The 22,286-nt window shown below is 37.5% G+C and overlaps 1 protein-coding gene across 2 annotated transcripts in view; it reads left to right on the top strand.

Annotated features, from left to right (window-relative positions):
- Positions 1–22,286, top strand: part of homer3b (homer scaffold protein 3b) — a 109,664-nt gene that overhangs the window by 844 nt on the left and 86,534 nt on the right. Inside the window, exon 2 of one of the 2 annotated variants that reach the window (XM_062028433.1) lies at positions 8,863–8,908. The exons of the other annotated variant lie outside the window; for it this stretch is intronic. Within the exon in view, the coding sequence (XP_061884417.1) occupies positions 8,886–8,908 (23 nt within the window). The 5' untranslated portion in view covers positions 8,863–8,885. The remainder of the gene's footprint in view (positions 1–8,862; positions 8,909–22,286) is intronic. 2 annotated transcript variants of the gene reach the window in all.

Here is a 22,286-nt window from a genome sequence, read left to right as displayed (position 1 = left end):
AAAAGAGAAATGCTGCAAATGCCTGAACACATACAAACCAAACTATCAACAAAATATTGCATGAGAGAAATAATTGAAGTTTACAGAACAAGTTAGTTGGCCAGGTATAGGCCAGACTTGGCATGGTGAGCAGAGATGTTGAGCCCCATTACCTGTCTTCACTAGGGTTCAATCAGGGACTTAGGCCCCCGTTTACACTAAGCCGGATAAGGTTCGCCCAGGGTAAATCCCGTCCATCCATTTTTCTACCGCTTGTCCCTTTCGGGGTTGGCGGGGGGCGCTGGAGCCTATTTTAGCTGCATTCGGGCGGAAGGCGGGGTACACCCTAGACAAGTCGCCATCTCATCGCAGGGCCAACACAGAAAGACAACATTCACACTCACATTCACACACTAGGGCCAATTTAGTGTTGCCAATCAACCTATTCCCAGGTGCATGTCTTTGGAGGTGGGAGGAAGCCGGAGTACCCGGAGGGAACCCACGCAGTCACGGGGGGAACATGCAAACTCCACACAGAAAGATCCCGAGCCTGGGATTGAACTCAGGACTTTCGTGTTGTGAGGCACATGCACTAACCCCTTTGTCACTGTTTAAGACCCCCTCTCGCCGTCCGTCCGCCGGCGCAACGCGACCTAATACGCATGTGCGGAAAATGGGCACGTCATAGTCACCTCCAGTGTTGCTTTTTTTGAGTTCTTAAATTTAACTTATATGAACAATATCCAGTGTCGTAGTATTTGAATTAACTGGAATCCTGTGTCCTGTGGTGCCCTATTGTACCGTAATTTTCTGAGTATAAGTCGCTCCGGAGTATAAGTCGCACCGGCCGAAAATGCATAATAAAGAAGGAAAAAAACGTATAAAAGTCGCACTGGAGTATACTGTAAGTCGCATTTTTTGGGGAAATTTATTTGATTAAACCCAACACCAAGAATAGACATTTGAAAGATATAATAAAGATAAATAAAGAATAGTGAACAACAGGCTGAATAAGTGTACGTTATATGAGGCATAAATAACCAACTGAGAACGTGCCTGGTATGTTAACGTAACATATTATGGTAAGAGTCATTCAAATAACTATAACATATAGAACATGCTATAAGTTTACCAAATAATCTGTCACTCCTAATCGCTAATTCCGATGAAATCTTATACGTCTAGTCTCTTACGTGAATGAGCTAAATAATATTATTTGATATTTTACGGTAATGTGTAATAATTTCACACATAAGTCGCTCCTGAGTATAAGTCGCACCCCCGACCAAACTATGAAAAAAACTGCGACTTATAGTACGAAAAATACGGTAGTGAATCACACCTGAGCCATCATAAATTAATCAAATCTTTATTAAACACGTGAAAGTACACGATGTCACAAAGAACATTTTACAACAATCAACCTTGGGATCTAGATATCTGGTCAGGAAACTCCTCACTTTTTTGTCTTCACCTTCATTGTTCATTCGTTTTTGGTGACTTTATATACTCTGGACCTAGACGATGACTCCGTGACATACATGGCGGACAATAACTGATACAGTCTACTTTGCCAGTCCAAAAGCATTCGCCGTTTTCAGTAGTCTTCCCTCGACGACCATGTCATACAAAGCACACGCTACCTTTTTTATCACATCCACGGGAGCCCGCATTCTCGTTGTCTCTCCTTCGACAAATGGACAAAGTTTTTCGGTAAGTAGAATCACAGCTGACCTGGACATTCGAAAGTTCTCTTGCCGTCTGAGAAGTGTTGTATCCCAAATAGCTGCAATCGCTTTCTCTTCAGGTATTCATGTGTGATTTCCACAAGCGTCTGTACAGACAGAAGGAGAAACACGGGCATGTCTGGATGACTGGCCTCCATATTTCCAGTGGTTAGCTCCGAGTTACGAAACCAATATTATGAAGCTGGCTGTGGCGTGTTCTTTCTGACGTCACTTCCTGTGTGGGGCGCGGTCTTTCTGGCGTCACTTCCTCTCAGAACTCAGTTTGTAAACGATCAATAAGTCCATACAAAGCTAAGAACCGGAGATTCAAGAAGTGCACGCTGCACTTACCCGTCTAAAAAATTGTCCAAGGAGGGGGACCTTAAACGATAGTTTAGTGTGGTTAAATAATTGTTTGTTTAAGGGGTTATCCGGCTTAGTTTAGACATAGCCTTAGGCAGTGTATTCCGATCATCCGTGAGTGGAATCGGCTAATACCGATTACATCTATTAACTATACATTTTTCATAGATTTATGGTCAGTGCTATTGACAGTTAAACAATATCAACACAGTATTTAAACTAGTTCCCTATTCTAGTACATACAATTGTTTGCGCAAAACAAACTCAATGGTGCATGATAACTAAAGTAAAAATAAAAAAATAAAAGTATCTCCCTGATCAGTCTTGTTTTGATCATATACTGATTCTACCCTTTGTATTAAAGGGCAACTGCACTTTTTTATTTAATTTTGCCTTTTGTTCACAATCATGAGAGACAAGAACACATCTTTTTTTGGTGGGGTGGGGATTTTAAAGATGATTAAAAAACGCTTGGAAGATGCGGAAAATGGGAGTCACCGTTGTAGCCTTCAAAGCCCTCGAAAACAACTTCAAAACCTTCCATTCACATTTTATATACACACCGCAAGTAAATATATAATGTAGTACCAGACACGTTCATAACAATATATGATCAATATTTACTGTATTTTGGTCATTTTAATCATTGGCGGGACTGATTTCCCTTTCCATATAGCAGCGCACTTCCGACTTCTGGCAACAACCGTGTGTTATTTATCCGTGTGTGTTCTAATCATGGCAGATTCGGTAACAAACAACGAAGACGACTATTTTTGGACAAATGACAAACGATTCACAACCTTATCTTTTTGAAGCTGAATATACAAAAGATGAACTACCACTTCTAGAAGCGAGCACAAAGGAAGAGTGAGATGTTGGAGCTGACGGAAGCTGAGAGAGTGACGTGAAATTGACTGCAAGCTGCAAAATGTGGAATTTGAAGCCATGCTATTTCGACATAAATGGAGTGCTACCCAAATAAACCAGAAAAAAACCTCCCCGGCCAGTTGCACCAAACATACAACTGTCTATCAAGTGAGTCACACTTTATATTGATCATGATACACGCAGCTAGTCGTGCGTATATCATGACGCTGTCTGGCTAGCCGTGTACAAACAGATAATGATACAGATACAGATACTATAATATGATTGTCAGTACAGATTGGTGTCCCATTGCAGTGTATTGTGAATTACAAACTCAAAAACGCGTTTCTTACTGACTTAAAAGCTAGCTTATCCCTTGCCGTAGTTAGCTGTTATGGCAAATATCGAAGCATACAAAAAAAAAGAGTTCCTCTGTGTTCGCTCTTACAATAACAATGTCGCTACAGCTTGATTATTATACAGATAACGGAACGTAAATGAAGTATTGACGGTTTTTGAATGCATTTTTAAAGTGTTTTAGAGGTAGAATTGATTGCTCACATTAGCTGCATTGCTAGCCACCAAGAACAGGACAATTTCTGTCTCTCTCTTGATTGTTACCGATGTTCCACTTTAACCTCTATCAAGAAGAGTCCTATTAATCTATTAGTTAATCTCATGTTAATATTTGCTTACTTTCTGCTGTAACGTGGCTACGTCTACACTTCTTAAACTTTACGATGCACTTATTCCTTGGTGTTGTTTAATTCCAGGTTAGTGGTTAGTTTAGCTATTAGCATGACTGCTCCTGGCCTGCTCTTGGTGTGTAACATGTCCTTCAGTGGTAATAGTATTTCATCAAATACTAACAAATGCAGTTTATTTGCCGTAGTAATAGCGGTGGTTATTATTAGCTTAGGGGAGTGGTTCCACATTGTGTCTGGAGATACATAATTAGCTTCTAGCTTGTCAGCTGCAGGACTAAAAATAAAAATAGGACCAGTGTTTGTGATTCAATCTGTGTGTCATTCGTTCATTCGTTTTTAACTGTTTGTTGTGATCGGCATTGAAAGACATTGATTGGCAATGGCAATCAGGGACTTTTATAATGAAACTTATTCGTGAGCATCATGAGACAATTTTAATCTAAATGGGAGTATATGAACATCCTAACAGTCTGCATTCTAATGATAGCAGTAGTTATACAGTAAGTGATGTTTTATTATGCTTGTTTGCTCTCATAAAACCTGCAGTGAGTAGTAATCAGTGATGAAGAAAAGAAAAAGCAAACGTTATGATGCGTTTTTGAAATTAATGCGCCGCATATGCTTAATATGATCAAAATACATACGTAAATATTAAATGCTATTATAAATGTGTCTGTTACTACATTACATATATACTTATATCAAGTAAATAAAACCTCAATGGAGGTGTTTGGATGTTTTTAAAGACTTTGTAGGCAGAATTGAATGTCTCTCATAGGCTCAATTGTAAGCAGACTTTTGATTGCATTTATTTAATATTTACAATGCATTTAAAAAAAATTGATTGTGAACAATAGGCATATTTTCAAAATAAAGTGCAGTTTACCTTTAAACAATTGGGTTTTATTGTAACATAAACATTAGGTACATGAATCGGTTGTTTAACAAAGGTCGCCCAGGTCTTGCACCCCTGGTAGCCAAAAAAAAAATTGTTTTGTCCCAAGAACTTGGAGCATTTCTCTCATGCAGTTATTTTGGGGTTGGTGTGTGTTTTTGGCATTTGCAAAATATTTCTTTCACATTTGTTTTTGATCTTGCCGTGTTTATGTTAAGGCTGACTAACGATTAATTGGCGATTATTTTAATAGTAGACCAGCGATAATTTTAACGGTAATTTATCTTTATTTATCCAAGTATATTACTACAGTGAAAAATAAATAAACATAATTAGGGTACAAAAGGTCCTGTAAAAATGACATTCGGTGCAAAAAGTATTTTTTAAATCTCATACAGAACATGAACATTCCTGGGGGTCTATCCATTAAAATTTTATGAAGCGACTCATCGACAATAACAAACATTTGTGGAATATTTTTTATAATCAACATTTTTAATATTGTCGTTTAAATGCAGTCCGAGTTTTTATGAATGCAGTATTTTTTCAATCGCTGGGTTTCCCTGTTGCATTTTTTTATTCGCCCTAATAATTTTGGGGGGCCATATTCTCGAGAACACCTACGGTGGACATTTGAATTTGGTGTCTTCATTTTACTTTATTTTATTTTACAGGAGCACTGTGCTGTTTTTTAAGGACCATCTACAAAAAAGCTAGTTAATGTCATCTCTATGACAGCACCCTGGAATACACTGTAAAACGTCATTTTTTTTTCACAAGTTTTTCAACTGAACACTCAAGCCACCAGTTAAATAGCCCAAATGATGAATAAGAGAGGACATAAAATCAAACTTTGAGGAACACCATTAGTACAACTAAATAAGTTGAACAAATTACTACTGACTGCATCTGAAGTAAACAAGCTACAGCAACACTTTCGTTGCATAACATTACAAAAGCAAATTTGTAACTGCCAAAAAGAAGAGTATCTAAAAGTAGAGCCTTGAGGAACGCCTCAGTAATGTAATTTACAAGTTTGGACCCCAGTGTTCAATGTTTGCTAGCAAGGTTAAAATGTCAATGCAAGGATCTGCCAACATGTTTACGGTGGTCCAAGTGCCTCTATAAAATATGAGCCTCCTAGTGTTTTTAGGAATTTGTTTCAAGTTTTGAAATGAACTCGGGCCAGATTTGGCCCCCGGGCCAACAGTTGAATACTGTAGGCCCGTTTTATGATTTTTGTGTGCCATATGGGTTTATATAATTTCTGTCTAGAGTGGTTGGTTGCACGTTTGACCGCTGGAGGTTTGTTTTGTTTAAAATGCACTAGGCCAACTTAATATTCAATGGCTGAGACACAGGCAGAGGTCATTGGCTTGTCATTTACAGCGACTCTTATTTCCTGTTCTCCATTCCTCAATTTCCATGACACACACTCACACACTACATGGCTGCCTGCTTGCTGCAAAGTGGATACTGGCCTGTGTGCATTTGCATTGAGAAACTCAAGCTGTGCACTGTCTCTTCAGCTGTAGAGTGTATGTTTGGTTTGGATTATGCATGCTGCCAGTGCCAATAGTTTGGTTCAAACACTCCGTCAACTCCATGTGTACAAAACAAGCTTCCTCTTGGACAATTCCTCATGTTAGCACAATTGCATAATTTCATCGCAACTTCAACTTTATTTGCCATTCTGATCTTCACCAATATAAATGGTTTAAAAGTAATATTTGATGTTGTCAAGTCAGACCTTCATTAAATAAAACAGACTGAACCCATTGGCCCTCTTCCATCATGCCTGTCCACAAACATTAGACACATTACCAGATAATTCCCATCCACTGGCATTTGTGAATGCCACCTTGCGTCCCAACAAGGCAAATGTCAGCCAGCACTGACATTTAGCTGATAAATCAGTGTGATTATTTCACTCAAAGTCCTCTTCTGTGCCTGCAGCTGATAAAGGAGATGATTTACAGTATATTTTGATACCTTGCATATGCAGATGCTCGAGTCTATTGCAACAGAAAAACTAAAACACTATTGACAATACAGGAAATGTTTTAGGTAACAGTTTCTCAACTACCATATGAATAAATAATTTAAGCACTGTACAACAAATATTAATAGTAGTGCTTTGAAATTATTATTTATTTTATTCTTTTGAATTTGGACTAAGCATGATTAATCAAAGGTTATTCCTCGCTTACATAGTTAGAATCAACTTAAGACCCCAATATTTGAACATAAATGCAATTTTATTGTTGGAATGTCACACAGGAGCCTTTTTTTTAAATATTTGACTTGAATGTACGTCATTAATTTGCTCAAAACGTGCCAACAGTTTCATCTAAAGTCCAGTCAGGGTTTATTTTGAAGGGAAATTTGTAAGCCAGCACCACAGTCGGCGTCTCCTCACTCATCGTTGCACTGACGTATGTATTGACCTGATTACTGGCCTTATAACAAACCACATCACCTTTCAGGTAACCATCATTGGGATTTGGGATCAAAATAAATTGTGTGATTAATCTGCATATAAACATAATTAATGTGATATTTTTGTTATTTCACATGAGTTAACTTGTTATTTTTGCGTTTTACAAGACTCACAGGGATTAAAAAATATTCATGATTTTTCTTGGACTCCATGTAAGTGTGTGACTCTTAAGATAACGTAAACATTGTATGTCACTATATTGATGGACCGACGTGGTATGTAACTGAGTTACGATACCATCTATTGCACGTTGTTTGAACCACATGCTTCACAGAAAGTCCCAATATTATATACCGTATTTGTGAGTGAAGTAGAACATGCTGCATCAAAAAGAAGAAAAAAAAGCCAAATCCTACTCTGGCAGTCCAAATTTTATTGTGGCAAGGCTCCAAAAATAACTAAACATATGGTAAACACTGCTGTGCACTCACCTTGAGCTTTGTGCCTGTTTAAAATGAAACAGTAGTCCCATTAGGCTACTGTTTATTTACATGCATCAGTGCAGATTTGGGCCTATTTTGAAAAGTGTAGAGGCTTGTATACAAGCTATCATGAAAAAAATACTGAAGTTTGATGGAGTGGATTTCTACACTCTTAGGAAAAATAATTTTCTAATGATTTACTGTAAACCATTTATCATCATTGAAGTCTACTGTTCGATCACACTTCCTTCTACACTCACACAAATGTAAAGTAGAAAAGATTGGGAGGCACATCATGTCTTTACATCTAGAGTGGTCCACCAATTAAACATGAATCCAAGAAAGACCATGTTGGACTTGATAGTGCATCGATAAAGTAATGTATTTGATTGACATTAACAAATGCTGTATTGCTGTGAATGGGATGCTAATGATTTATCACTAGGCTCAAGCTTGTTTGCCCTCCATGTGCAATACAGCAATTGTTGAATGCGCTCAAGAAAATACTTAAATACACACTGAAATCTTTGAAGTTATTTTTTTAATAACTAAAGGAGACAGTCAGAAAACCCACTATTTTGCATATTTTGTGTTTCTTATGCATCACTGATAGTATTTTAATCTTAATATTCTATCTGTTTTAATGGCTAAGCTTGTATTGTTTTAAATATTGGGTTGTACTGTAGCACTTTTAAGATTTATTTAAATGGAAAGTACGTAAAAAATGAGATTTATTTTTCAGTACTTCTGCCGGACTTTGTAGCGTGCTAGTCTGTACAACGGTCTTCGAACGCACCGTAAAAACACCTCTGTTTCGTATTCCTCTTATAGAACGATCACACAGTACTAAGAGCACAGTGTGTAGGTTCAATGTGCACAATTGAATAGCTTAGTTATACTCAGACAGCAATGTGTTTATGTAAGTTTAGATTATTAGGTTATGTCGTTTATTATTGACAAAAATGTAATGTCTCCAGTTTTTATGTTAGTATTTAAGCTTCAAAGCCGGCGCCAGTCATTCCGTGAGTTTATAAAAGTGCAGTTATTAAACTTGGTTTTTCGATAATTTTAATTTACAACGGTAATATTAACCATCGAGAGTTTTACGGCGGTTATCAATATTACCGTTTAATGTTACATCCCTAAGGACAACACAAATATATTTTAAAGAGACTGTTTTTCGTGTGACTATTGGAACATAATGATTGCAATCCACATTGTACAATTTCCAGACTGACTTTTAAATTCCACTATATTTTTTAATATACTACGCTATATTCCTCCATCTGAGCTGAACACCTGTTTTAAAATGTCATTCTTGGATTAGCATTCAGTTTGATTAAATGCAATTACACCTGACGATCTCAACTTCTTTCACCTTTTTCTTCTGGTTCTGCTGCAGAGGAGTTGTCAACCGGCTATAAAATGTACCCGCTACACAGAGAGAGGTACAAACACACCCCTGTTCCCAACTGTGTCACGGCCCTGTACGGCAGGGATGGGCAACGAGTGATCTGCAATGATCCCACACTGTTATTAGCTCATTTTGTCTGTGGTATCAGGCGATTAAGAGCATGACATTGTGCTTATTGATGGTGTCTACCATCAAAGATAAGCACAGAGTCTATTCATAATTGATCAGTTACTGTGAATATAGAAGATGTTAGAATTTTTACATTTTCGGCACATTGCTGAGTCTTGTAAAGTGTAGCAAACCGCATCTTTGTGTCTCTAGTTTTGGTGAGACTCCAAATCAACACCAGGCTTTTTCTGGCACCAATTGGGGATCAACGTGCCCATCCCTGCTAATTAAGCAGTTATCGCTCTTCATCCCCATCTTAATCTTGCTCCTCGGTGGAAAGTGTCCATGTATGTTGGAAATCATGTTGTCATGCTGTCAGTAGATCTTCCTCTTATCATATTGTCCTGTCACTCACCAGGTGTTTTAATATATTGTGTGCTAAATGTGGTTGTTGGTCATTTCAAATGTCTTTTGTAACATTCTGCACGAAAACATTTTTGTAAAGTTTGTGTTTTATTCAAAAGACATGTTTTTACAATGGTATGGTTTCCTGTTCAAAAATGTCAAATTAAAACCGAATCATATGAAAACCAAAGCAATTTTTCTTTCTGTCATAAATGACGTAAATCCTAGTAATATTTAATCTTAAATTTTAAATCCAATAATTAGACAATTGTTCTGTCTTCTCTCTGTTTTTCACAACTTTGAAAAGACGGTAGTACTGTAGATGTTGTTATTTGCTTCTCAAATCTGACACTGAAAAAGTTAACCATTTAATTTTAGCGGAGGTGCAAACATTCTCTTTAAGAGACTAAATATGGTTGTGTTTTCTTCTCCACCATGGCCGATTTTGTTGTTGTTGTCAAGTGAAAACATTTGATAAAAAGTACACTGCACCTTCTGCAAGAAAACCTTAGAACATTGGGCACGAAGGCATTTTGGCTGTCAGGATGTTAGCCTATATTACTTTCCAGACAAATATTAGTTTACAATAGAGAGGTTTCTGGTGTTTTTAGTTAAGCATTTTGTTTTCCAATGTAAAAGAGCTGCGAATTAATTCATATTCAATACAATAGTTACAATTAACTCTGGGCCTCTGATTTTCCTTCATGTTTTAGTATTTATTTTTGTCAGTGACTAATAAAAAGGATAATTGGGGAAAAAAAGGATAAATGAACGGGGGTGTTCAAATCAATTCACATCCAAATCCCAATTTTTTTAAAATTCTTATTCTAAATCAATTCATAATTTTAAAAAAAATTGATTAAAACCATTTTTACCTCTTTTTTTTTAAAGACACATTTTTGGATTAAAAACATATTCTCAATTACTTTGTAAATTATTTTCCAATTTATTGTTAAACTGGAATTGGGTTGGAGTTGTGGTTTCTCTATTTTCTTTTATTAGATTGATGAACATCCTTTGATTTTTGTAAATACATTTTTAAAAAAAAGAATTGTTTTAAAGGGCATTTTTTAGGCCAACACTGCGCGTACAAGTCGTACGTCAGCAGCAAAAAGGAGCTTTTGTAACTTGTTATAAAAAGGTTTTATTATAACTTATATACCAAATAATATATTACGAGAATTGCGTTGAATTGAGAATTGATTCTGAATTGATTCGACATCATTCGGTCCCTAAAAGATTCCCGCCTCTCATTATTGAACTGCGATGAACCTGTGATGAGGTGGCGACTTGTCCAGGGTTTACCCCGCCTTCCACCCGAATGCAGCTCGGATAGGCTCCAGCACCCCCCGTGACCCAGAGAGGGACAAGCGGTAGAAAATGGATGGATAATAAACACATTTTTCCCTTTATTGAAGACTCTTGTTGGCAACAAATGCAATGGGAGTAGGGCTGCATCGATTAATCAATTAATTTGATTAATTCGATTAGAAAAAAGCTTTGATGTATATTCTATTGCTTTGATCAATCGTTAAATGAGTGTGACTATTAAAATTGAGAAAATCCGGACCGCATGGAGTACTTGGGACTTTAAATACGCTGACATAGTTTCCGCAGAGCTGCTGCAAAGAGGGCACATAACGCTAGTGGATAGCGAATGATAAACAACACATCTCTTTCCAATTTTTGTTTATTTCCAGTATGACTGATCTAATACTGTTGTTAGAGTGCAGAAGCGTTACCACGGTGACGTAGAACCTATGAAAATTGCCGAAGATATTCGGAGCAGAATATTCAAAATCTAAATGACCGAGTCTGAATTTGTGAAGTTTTGTGATGTTTAGATGGTACTTCCACATACTTTGTGGATTGTAGATGCAATTGGATATGGTGTAATGGTTACAATGAAACATAATTAAGCATACAAATTCAACTTGTTTTCATATTCTACTGGTACTTTAATTTCTCTTGCCTGTCTTTATTAAGAAGAAGACCGCTTATTTTTGGCGAAATGTGCAAGTGCTGGCACATCAGCTTGCGGTATTAAAGTGTGTTTCATTTTGTTTGAAGCCTATAGTTACGTGCAGTACCAAAGGTTTGAAGTTTGACTAAAACCATGTGTGTCATTATGAAAATCATTATCATCGCTTATTACTTACAATAGTACGCTTCTCTTGTTTTCTGGTCTGCCATCTTTCTACTCTGCTCGATAGGTTAGGGAGGTCTACATCTTCACCACTTTAGTCATAATTTTTGCGCTTAACAAACTTCTCTATGACTTTAGCTCCAGACTTCTTCTGTTTGTTTGATATTGTCATTACTCCCACAATTGGTGAAAAAGTATTACAATTGAGTACCGCTGCGGTCCACATGGACCTCAGCCGAAAAACTGTTGTTTTTTGGAGGCCCTCTGGGGAGCGCTTGCGGCCCAACAATAGGCCCTATGGTAAATAAACACTGTCTTGCGCCATGTGAAATGTGTTTCATTGAGGGAAGTGATTATATGCAAGTTCTGGCTAGGTTTTCTGAAATCCACTATTTAACTTATTATTGTTTCCATTTATTTAACTAACACTTGTGATTAATTTGCTAGTTGTGTAGCACTTGATATCTAGAGAGGTATCCGAGCTCACTTAACACTTGACCCTTTCCCCTTACCTGACAGAGAAATAAGACACAACGCACAAAACCAAAGACCAAGGGCCAAGACAAGGGTGAAGAGGGAGTATTTGTTTTGGGCCTATGTCCCCAATGGGCACTTGATTGTGTGCAAAAGGGTTTGTTTGTTACGTACAATGTTTGGCCGTACATCAATAACCGCAACGGTAAAACTTATATTGAATGAAATGAAAAGTAGTGGCTACCAAGACCGAAGTACCACTGTATTGGTTTGTGATGAGGCGAAAATACTGAGTCCTCGACATCTGTGACTATATTGTCCCGAGAGTCAACGTCCTCTCCAGTGAACATTGTGCATAACAGGGCAACTCTTTCCCCGAAATGTGTAACTCTTGACAAAGGTTTTAGACCAAAACTGGTTCTCAGGAGTTTGTAAGTCTGTAAATGTACACAACTTGTTCCAGTCTTGCAGCCCAGTTCAAATCAACTTACAGGAGTGGTGCTTCTTTCCGCAAAACAATCATGTCAATAAATTGTTCCAGGATGAGATGGCCTATTGTTTACTCTACTTATCGATCTAAATGGGCTATAATGTATGTGACAGACTAAACAATTGCCCAATCACCTTCTAGTCTTTTTTCCCTAAACACCTGCACCTTTTCTAATAGATTGTCACCTCTTCATCAGATTGGTTTGTGAACCAATTCATCTGACATGTCATGTTGGGCAAAGTCACTCTGTGATCATTAATCTACTTAATGACCATATTGAGTGGTCATGAGTGGAGGATTTCTGCCCACATCCCATCTCATATATTGCTGATATTTTGTGTCACAGTCAATCTGCCTCATCATCATAAATTTTGGATTCATGACCAGTTAATTGGCATTATAATAACCCCTAAAACTCACAGTACACACTGAGTCCTCACACTGCTCTGACAACTTAACCGGCATCACAGTGGGGAGGCAATTTTGAGAAGAAAGTTGTCAGTTTTCCTATGTTAGTGCTTGACCTTCACATAAGTGCTGCTGTTTCACATGCATGGAATGTTTTGCTGTCCTTGTCTGGGTAGAGTTCTGGTGATTTTACTGTGCTTTCTTTACTGAGTGTTAAAGAAAATAGTACATCCAGAAAGTATTGACAGCTCTTCACTTTTTCCACATTTTATAATGTTACAGTCTTATTCCAAAATGGAATACATTCATTTTCCCCCCAGAATTCTAGAGACAATAAATACCACAATAACAATGCGATTTTTAAAATAAAAAAATCACATGTTAAAGTTTAAAGTTAAAGTACCCATGATTGTCACACACAATGTGGCTAAATGATTCTCTGCATTTGACCAATCACCCTTGATCACCCCCTGGGAGGTGAGGGGAGCAGTGAGCAGCAGCGGTGGCCGTGCCCGGGAATCATTTTTGGTGATTTAACCCCCAATTCCAACCCTTGATGCTGAGTGCCAAGCAGGGAGGTAATGGGTGCCATTTTTATAGTCTTTGGTATGACTCGGCCGGGGTTTGAACTCACGACCTACCGATCTCAGGGCGGACACTCTAACCACAAGTACATAAGTAGTCACAGCATGTGCTTAATATTTTGTTGATGCACCTTTGGGAGCAATGTACGGATACATCCTGGATAAAAACCAACCCTTCTCATCCAACCTGATGGAGCTTGAGTAGTGATGCAAAGAGAAATGGGCAAAACTGCCCAAAGATAGGTGTGCCAAGCTTGTGGCATCATATTAAAAATACTTGAGGCTGTAATTGCTGCCAAAGGTGCATTAACAAAAGTATTGCCCAAAAGCTGTGAATACTTATATACACGTGATTTGTTTACTCTTATTTTGAATAAATTAAAAAAAATAAAAATATTTTTACATTATCTTTTTGGGATATTGTGTGTAGAGTTTTTAGGACAACAATGAATTATTCCATTCTGGAAGTAAGGCTGTCACATAAGATATGGAAAATGAAGCGCTGTGAATACTTTCTGTATGCACTGTATACATTTTAGTTTGACTGCAAGTATGCTGTTTGGCTGACTCAGTGGGGAAATTTTCTTTGCTGTGCTATTTTGTGAGTATGTTGCTGGACGTTCAAAGGAGGAAGAGAAATCCACTTGAAACAAAACAAAACAAAATCACTCCCAAAACTGCAAGTCCCCATTGAATGTGTCTGTGTCATCTTATTGCACAGATGGTGAAAATGATACAAACAAACAAGGCTTTAATTTAGATTTTAGTTTGGAAGCAAAATTCAGGACACACTATCTTACATATTGTAACTCACAGTTTGAGCTGACAAACTATAAAGCATATATGTAATAATGGGGCCAGAAATGGTGTAATAATGGGGCCAAAAATGGTACTGCAACCACAGTCAAAATTCTGTAGTCCCCTCCTTCTCTCCCTGAGTGAGGTTGCCAGATACGCACCCGAATCCAGCTCGATCTACTGGGCTTCTCCAAGGAACGTCAAACTGGGACCATAATAGCGTTTTGTCAATAACACATTTCTAACACATTTTACACATAAATTATGCTATTTTCAGGAAGAAGTACATCATGCCTGCGTACAATATCACAACAAATGGCAATCATATGGTTATTGTCAGTACTATCAGAAAACAAAGACTACAACCAACGCTAGCAATGGTTATACTGGTGAAAATAAGTAGAGCATGCTTAGCTGTCTCCATACGTTTCACATTGCCATGATGACAGCCATGCTAATGTTGGAACCCATTTCCTCAGCGTATTAGCATATTGAGAACGAAATAGGCACTGACACTACCCATATCCACATAGGTTTTATTTGTCAAAAATATATTTTGCCCTGTCAGTTCAAATACACATCCACATAAGAGGCTAACGACATATAGGCCCGTTAGCCCATATATCGATGTGTCATTGACCGGGCTAGCATGCTAAGCATTACACAAGGCGCTATACACCGTCACACTAAGCATTCGTTGCACGAACATACTAGCTTTGTTAGACAAGATCATAGACTGTATTGGACAATATAGTTTACATACGGAACGTCCATTTCCATTTATTACAATTAATAAGAAAACGTAAATGCCCGACTTACCTATCAAGGAGGTAATTAGCAAGTTTGGCGTCAGATGAAAATCGCCTCAATCTTTCAAAGGCATCCTCGATACAAATTCTCGTTTTGTTCCTGGCTTGTCATGAATAAGTTGAGAATCGTAATGACGCCTTTTAGTAGATTTACTAAGGTCTGACATGTTCAGTAACTTTACCAGTGGCAGAAGCCAGACAAAGAGGGCAGTGCGTATCTGGCAACCTGGATGTGACACACTCACAGACTTTCTAATTGGTCAAACGGTAAAGGGCGGGACATCGAAATGAAAACAATAACAAGATTTCTGGGCTGCAAATCTAATTTTGAAATGAGTATATCCAGGCTGAACTACTGTTATCACTTATAGAGGTATTCGAAAATAACATGATTTATTAATGCCTTTTGACATATCAGGGCCATTTAATGATGACTTGACATGAAATTAACATAGGTGGTAATTTGAAGACTAATACAGGAATATTAATATAGCTTGTTGTCATCCTGGGCCTTTAAACATACTAATATATGACAATTACATCATCGTATGGTCAAAGTGTATACTTTTCTACTGGACTCCACATTGTTTACTTAGGTAAAATAGTTGTTTTCAATTATTCAATGAAAACAATCAAAAATATATTCCAGTCTGCTGTAAAAAAACAGAAAAAAATGTTATTTTGGGTTCCTAAAAAAGGATTTCAGTGATTCTGTTAGTGCTGTGCGTTAATAATGTAAATATCAAATATAGATCCAGATTTACATATACAATATACAGTATATATATATATACACTACCGTTCAAAAGTTTGGAGTCACATTGAAATGTCCTTATTTTTTAAGGAAAAGCACTGTATTTTTCAATGAAGGTAACTTTAAACTAGTCTTAACTTTAAAGAAATACACTCTATACATTGCTAATGTGGTAAATGACTATTCTAGCTGCAAATGTCTGGTTTTTGGTGCAATATCTACATAGGTGTATAGAGGCCCATTTCCAGCAACTATCACTCCAGTGTTCTAATGGTACAATGTGTTTGCTCATTTGCTCAGTAGGCTAATTGATGATTAAAAAACCCTTGTGCAATCATGTTCACACATCTGAAAACAGTTTAGCTCGTTACAGAAGCTACAAAACTGACCTTCCTTTGAGCAGATTGAGTTTCTGGAGCATCACATGTGTAGGGTCAATTAAACGCTCAAAATGGCCAGAAAAAGATAACTTTCATCTGAAACTCGACAGTCTATTCTTGTTCTTAGAAATGAAGGCTATTCCACAAAATTGTTTGGGTGACCCCAAACTTTTGAACGGTAGTGTGTGTATATATATATATATATATATATATATATATATATATATATATATATATATATATATATATATATATATATATATATATAAAAGCAATTTTTACTTACCATTTCTCCTTTTTTAATAAAACACGACAATTACACCATCTTTTAGTCATAGTGTATAATTTTCTACTGAACTCCTCATTGTTTACTTAAGTAAAGTATTTGCCTTCAATTCAATAAAAAAAATCAAAAAGATATTTCCGTCTGCTGGAATCTTATCTTCTTAAGATGCTGCACTTTAGCTTAAACCTCCTCTACTGAGAAGCTCACCTCTCACTTTAAAACCCCTTGCTACAAAGTACTGTAGATCATGATGTATTCCTGATGTTTTTTCCTCAGTATACCATCTATCATATCTTTATAGTACACTCAAAATGTTTTTTGCCTTTTAGTCAATATGACAACATTAAACATTTAGTATTGTCTGCATGTACGATGATGCAGCGTAGATTGGTGATGATGATAGTCTTGATTTGTTTCCAAGCCACTCGGCTTTCCCAACATCGCTGTCACTTTCTATGAGATGTGATTTTCATTGCAGTGGAAGTAATGAAGCATCATCAAAGATGCGTAAGCAGTAATTCAAAACAGAGCATGAAAGGCTGCAGCGTTGGAGTGGAGTTTCTCTCTGATGTCTTCACGGGAAATAAAATAACACTGTTTGCTTTCCAGTGCTTTAGGACGGCCTTAATAGCTTACAACTACTAAATTCCTGATCCAAAAGAGGAGCTATTTTCTCATTTTATTTGATTAAGACAATAAAGTACTTTATATTGGATGAATATAAAGGTAGGTTGCAACATGCATACCCAGCAGACGCCTCTCCACAAGGGCCTCATTTACACTGGGGACCAATAATTTCGCCACTCCTCGTGTGTGTGTGTGACAATCAATGGTTCTTTAACTTTTTTTTTTTAATTGAATTTTTTGTCCTCAAATGAAACAGATCTGATATTTTTTGCCAGTCTAAAAGCTCCAAAGGGCTTCAAATCTGACCTTTTCACATCCGATTTGGGCAGTATCAGGAGTTAGTCCGAATTTGTTTGGAATGTGATATTTTTAAATGTGACTGCAGCCCAATGTGACCTGTTTGTGACTAAGTAGTAGTATCAGTGACTTCCTTGTTCTTTTACGGAATCCGGTCAACTTTCTTTGTTTTCACTTTATCGAACTGTGCATGCGAGTGACGTTAAGACCACACTGGGGCCACATTGGGGCCTTTGCGTGTTTACTGTATATTGGAGTCTGATAATGATCCCGTTTTAATAGTAATCTAAACAGTCATCTGAAAAATATCAAATTTCGGAAAAATCTGATTTGGTTCACTTTGGCCTGCGGTATAAACGTATTCTAGGATACGGTTGTTTTATCTGTTCTGCATTTCATCAGGTCCCTCATAATGTATGTACACTCACGTCCCCCATTCATCTGATAGCTGCATGCTAATTAATTTATCATGAGGGTGGAGTGTCGCTGACAGCCTGGGGCTTGTGTGCTTTCTCTGGTGTCATTCGAACGCGAATGTGCATTTAGCGAATTAAAGGAAATAGGAAACTTCCGCCTTGCTCCTCCATCCTCTGTGGCAGAGTATTAAACAAATGTTTTCTCAAGGCCAAACTTGATAAGTTTCTTTGAGGCAGCAAATGGTTGTAAAACACCAGTTTCTTTGAGGCAGCAAATGGTTGTAAAACACCAGACAGATGTATCCATCAGTGGTAACTCCCCCATGCTGCCACAGCAAATTCAAAGAACCAGACACGAGTCATACAAAGTGGGAGGTTTGAACTATACTTAAGGACTCCCTCTGGTTCACCTGCTGGCCTGTTTGCACTCCAGTGCTTTCTGAGCTTTCTTTCCTGTTTCACTCGCTTTTCTACAGATCTTAGCGAAAGTGTGTTAGATGGTCTATTTTAAAAGAATAATGATTGCTGAAGGAACACAAGCCTTGCACAACATGACCAGTAAAAATGATTTAATTACTGACCACTGACTTTTACTGATATAATATCACAGAGATAGGGCTAGAAGATAAAACAATATCATAGTATATCGCAAAACAACTTTTCCACGATAGAAATAGGAGGCACTTTCGATATATTCAGTATAATTAATCTGTCCATGTTTTAACATACAGTACGTAAGAATAGGCAGCTAAAGACATTAGCAACAACAACACCTCCAAAGACATGCACCTGGGGATAGGTTGATTGGCAACACTAAATGGGCCCTAGTGTGTGAATGTGAGTGTGAATGTTGTCTGTCTATCTGTGTTGGCCCTGTGATGAGGTGGCGACTTGTCCACGGTGTACCCTGCCTTCCGCCCGAATGTAGCTGAGATAGGCTCCAGCACCCCCAAAAAGGGACAAGCGGTAAAAATGGATGGATGGAACACTAGCGCGCACACAAAGATAATAACCTAGTGAACAGGAGATCTCAATCTGTCACTTGGTCAAGTGAAGTGTGTGACATGGGGTAGGCTGAACTTTATCTAACAAATAGTGTCAGTGTGGGGATGTTTCGATCAAGGTTTTATGCTGCCGATTCTGATACCGATTATCCATGAGTGACATCGGTCGATAACAATGCCGATCACATGTAGGCCTATTAATTGTACCATTTTTAATTTATTTATGGTAAGTGATGGTGACAGTTTAACAATATTAACACAATATTTAAACTAGTTATTTATTCTGTTTTACTATACACAATTGTTTGGGCAAACAAAAGCAAAAACTATTTAAAGTCCATTGGTTTTTGTCCTCCCGTGTCCAGAGAATTATTCCCTGAATTTGTAAACATTAACAAAAACGACAAAAAATTATTTTGAGAAAATAAAAATATCGATCTGATTCCTCTAGTATTCATCATAAACTGATACTACCCTGAATATTGATTCCACCAATTTATGGATGATCCGATCTGGTTCTCCTCTTACAGACGCTCTATTCTGCCTATAAAGCCCTTAAAAAAAACATCCAAACGCCTCCATTAATGTTTTAAAGTCTACATTTACACTGCAGGCAAAAGTGGCCCAAATCAGATTTTTTTAGATCAGATTTTTTCCAGCTGACTATTTACACTGCAAGTAAAATGTGATTTTTATCAGACTCTAGTGTAAAGGCGCACAGGCCCCAATGTGGCCTCGACGTCACTTGCATGCGCACTTCAATAACGTGAAAATAAAGGAAATTGACCGGCAGGAAGTCGCTACTACTACAAAATCAAATAATAGTCGAAACGCCTGAAAAATGTGTAGTTTTTTACGTGAAAGTAAATTAAAGTAATAAAAAGTATGAATGGATGTATAAAGTTAAATATGTTTGGGAGGGTTGTAATCTTTTTATGGCTGTTTAGTAGAGGAGACATGGACAACAGGGTGGATCTACAGGAGCTTTCCAATCGGATTCAGGACTACCTCCTGATCTGGCCTGAATCTGATGCCAAAAGATCAGATTTGAAGCACTTTGGAGCGTTTAGACTGGCAAAAAAATTAGATCTGTGTCATTTGAAGGCAAAAAAATCCGATTTGATGTGCAGTGTAAACGGGACCATATACTGTACATGCTGTAAGTATATACCGGGTATGTAATGTAGTAACAGGCACATTTATAATAACATTTAATATTTTCGTAATTTGATCATTTTAAAGCATACGCGGCGTATTCATTTAAAAAAACACGTCCCAGCGTTCGCCTTTTTTTTAATAACATCACTGATTTTACTCACTGCAGACTTCATGAGAGCAAACAAAAAACATCACTTACTGTACAATGTCAGCTGTCATTTGGATGCAGACTGCTGGAATGTTCATATATTCCTATTTAAAAGAATGACTGCAAATCCCCGCGAAGAAAAAGGAGGTGGAGCCAAGTGTCTTTTCATGTCGTTCACGCCATTTCCGAGTCTAATTTGGCTGTCAAAGTGTACCAACTTGTCGAAATACAACTTCAGTCTTTTTCTGGCCAGGTTAGACGCATGATTTATGATCTACTATAAACTTCCAGGGAGCAGGGAAGCGAGGAAACTGCTGACCACTCGATAATGTAAATATTACACATAGTTTCTCTGTATTGGTGCTTATAATGACAATATCACTAATACTTGGTTAATATTCAAGCCACAAAATGTAAATGAAGTATTGTTGGCGCTTTTTGGATGTTTTTTTAATTGGATTTTATGGGCTGAATAGAGGACCTCCCATTGGCTCCACTGTTAGCACACTTTTATTTACGTTTATTTACAAGTTAGAATGCATTAAAAAAATCAATCTATCGTCATGTCTTTCATAATGATTGTGAGTGATAGGCAAAATTTTTTAAAACTGCAGTGGCCTATAACTAAAATGAAAATACAATTGAAAATACAGCTTCACAACTTTAGTCATCATTTCTGCGCTTAAGAAACGTCTGTATGACTTTAGCTCCAGATTTCTTCTGTTTGTTTGAGATTTTCATTACTGACACAGGTGGTGGAAAAATGTATTACAATTGAGTACCACTGTGGCACATATGGAAACTGATACTTTTGGGGGCACTATAGGAGGTGCTCGCAGCCTAACAATGGGCTCTGGCCCTATGGTTAAGAAACACTGCTTTGAAGTACATTCACCAGTGTAACTTCAGTTGTGCACAGTAGGTTGTATTCAGTCATGTGACTTTCGAACGAAAGTAAACGAAGTGGTGGTCAACCAAACCAACATGGCTACTGTGAAGCAGAAAACGTGCTAACTGAGTACACAAGGGGCCTGGATCTTACTGCTAAAAGCAGATACGAGCAAAAAAATCTAACTATGTAATGAAATCGATCACTATACGTTATCAAAACAAGAGATGTCGAATGATCTGAAGGATTATCTGTCGGTGGACTATCTGGTACTCTAGACCAGTGGTCCCCAACCCCCGGGCCGCGGACCGATTGGTACCGGGCCGCGCAAGAAATTATTATTATTATTATTTTTTTTTAATTAAATCAACATAAAAAACACAATATATACATTATATATCAATATAGATCAATACAGTCTGCAGGGATACAGTCCGTAAGCACACATGATTGTATTTCTTTATGAAAAAAAAAAAAAAAAAAAATCCACACCGTCCCCTCCCCCCGGTCCGTGGGACAAATTTTCAAGCGTTGACCGGTCCCCAGCTACAAAAAGGTTGGGGACCACTGCTCTAGACGTAACTCTACACGCCAAAACAAATGAAAGCTTGGAAAAGCATAGAGACCTACAACTTCTTTGTGTGTGGCTGGGTCAAGGAAATTGGTATTAAAACCTGCGACGCTAGCGAACCACAGCCAGGGATGTAATAATATTCAGAAAGGTTAACGTTAAACTTTTAGTTCAAACACTTAAAGTTAAGCACAGACGCTTGACTCTCTCCAGGTCTGCTATCTAATGATGAACTCACTTCTAAGGCCAACAAAGTACAAACCCCGTTTCCATATGAGTTGGGAAATTGTGTTAGATGTAAATATAAACGGAATACAATGATTTGCAAATAATTTTCAACCTATATTCAGTTAAATATGCTACAAAGACAACATATTTGTTGATCAAACTGATAAACATTTTTTTTTGCAAATAATCATTAACTTTAGAATTTGATGCCAGCAACACGTGACAAAGAAGTTGGGAAAGGTGGCATTAAATACTGATAAAGTTGAGGAATGCTCATCAAACACTTATTTGGAACATCCCACAGGTGAACAGGCAAATTGGGAACAGGTGGGTGCCATGATTGGGTATAAAAGTAGATTCCATGAAATGCTCAGTTATTCACAAACAAGGATGGGGCGAGGGTCACCACTTTGTCAACAAATGCGTGAGCAA

The sequence above is a fragment of the Entelurus aequoreus genome, linkage group LG19, assembly GCF_033978785.1.
Source record: "Entelurus aequoreus isolate RoL-2023_Sb linkage group LG19, RoL_Eaeq_v1.1, whole genome shotgun sequence".
Classification (NCBI taxonomy): domain Eukaryota; kingdom Metazoa; phylum Chordata; class Actinopteri; order Syngnathiformes; family Syngnathidae; genus Entelurus; species Entelurus aequoreus.
Note: the sequence above shows the minus strand (reverse complement) of the source record. Positions and strands in the feature narration are given on the sequence as shown.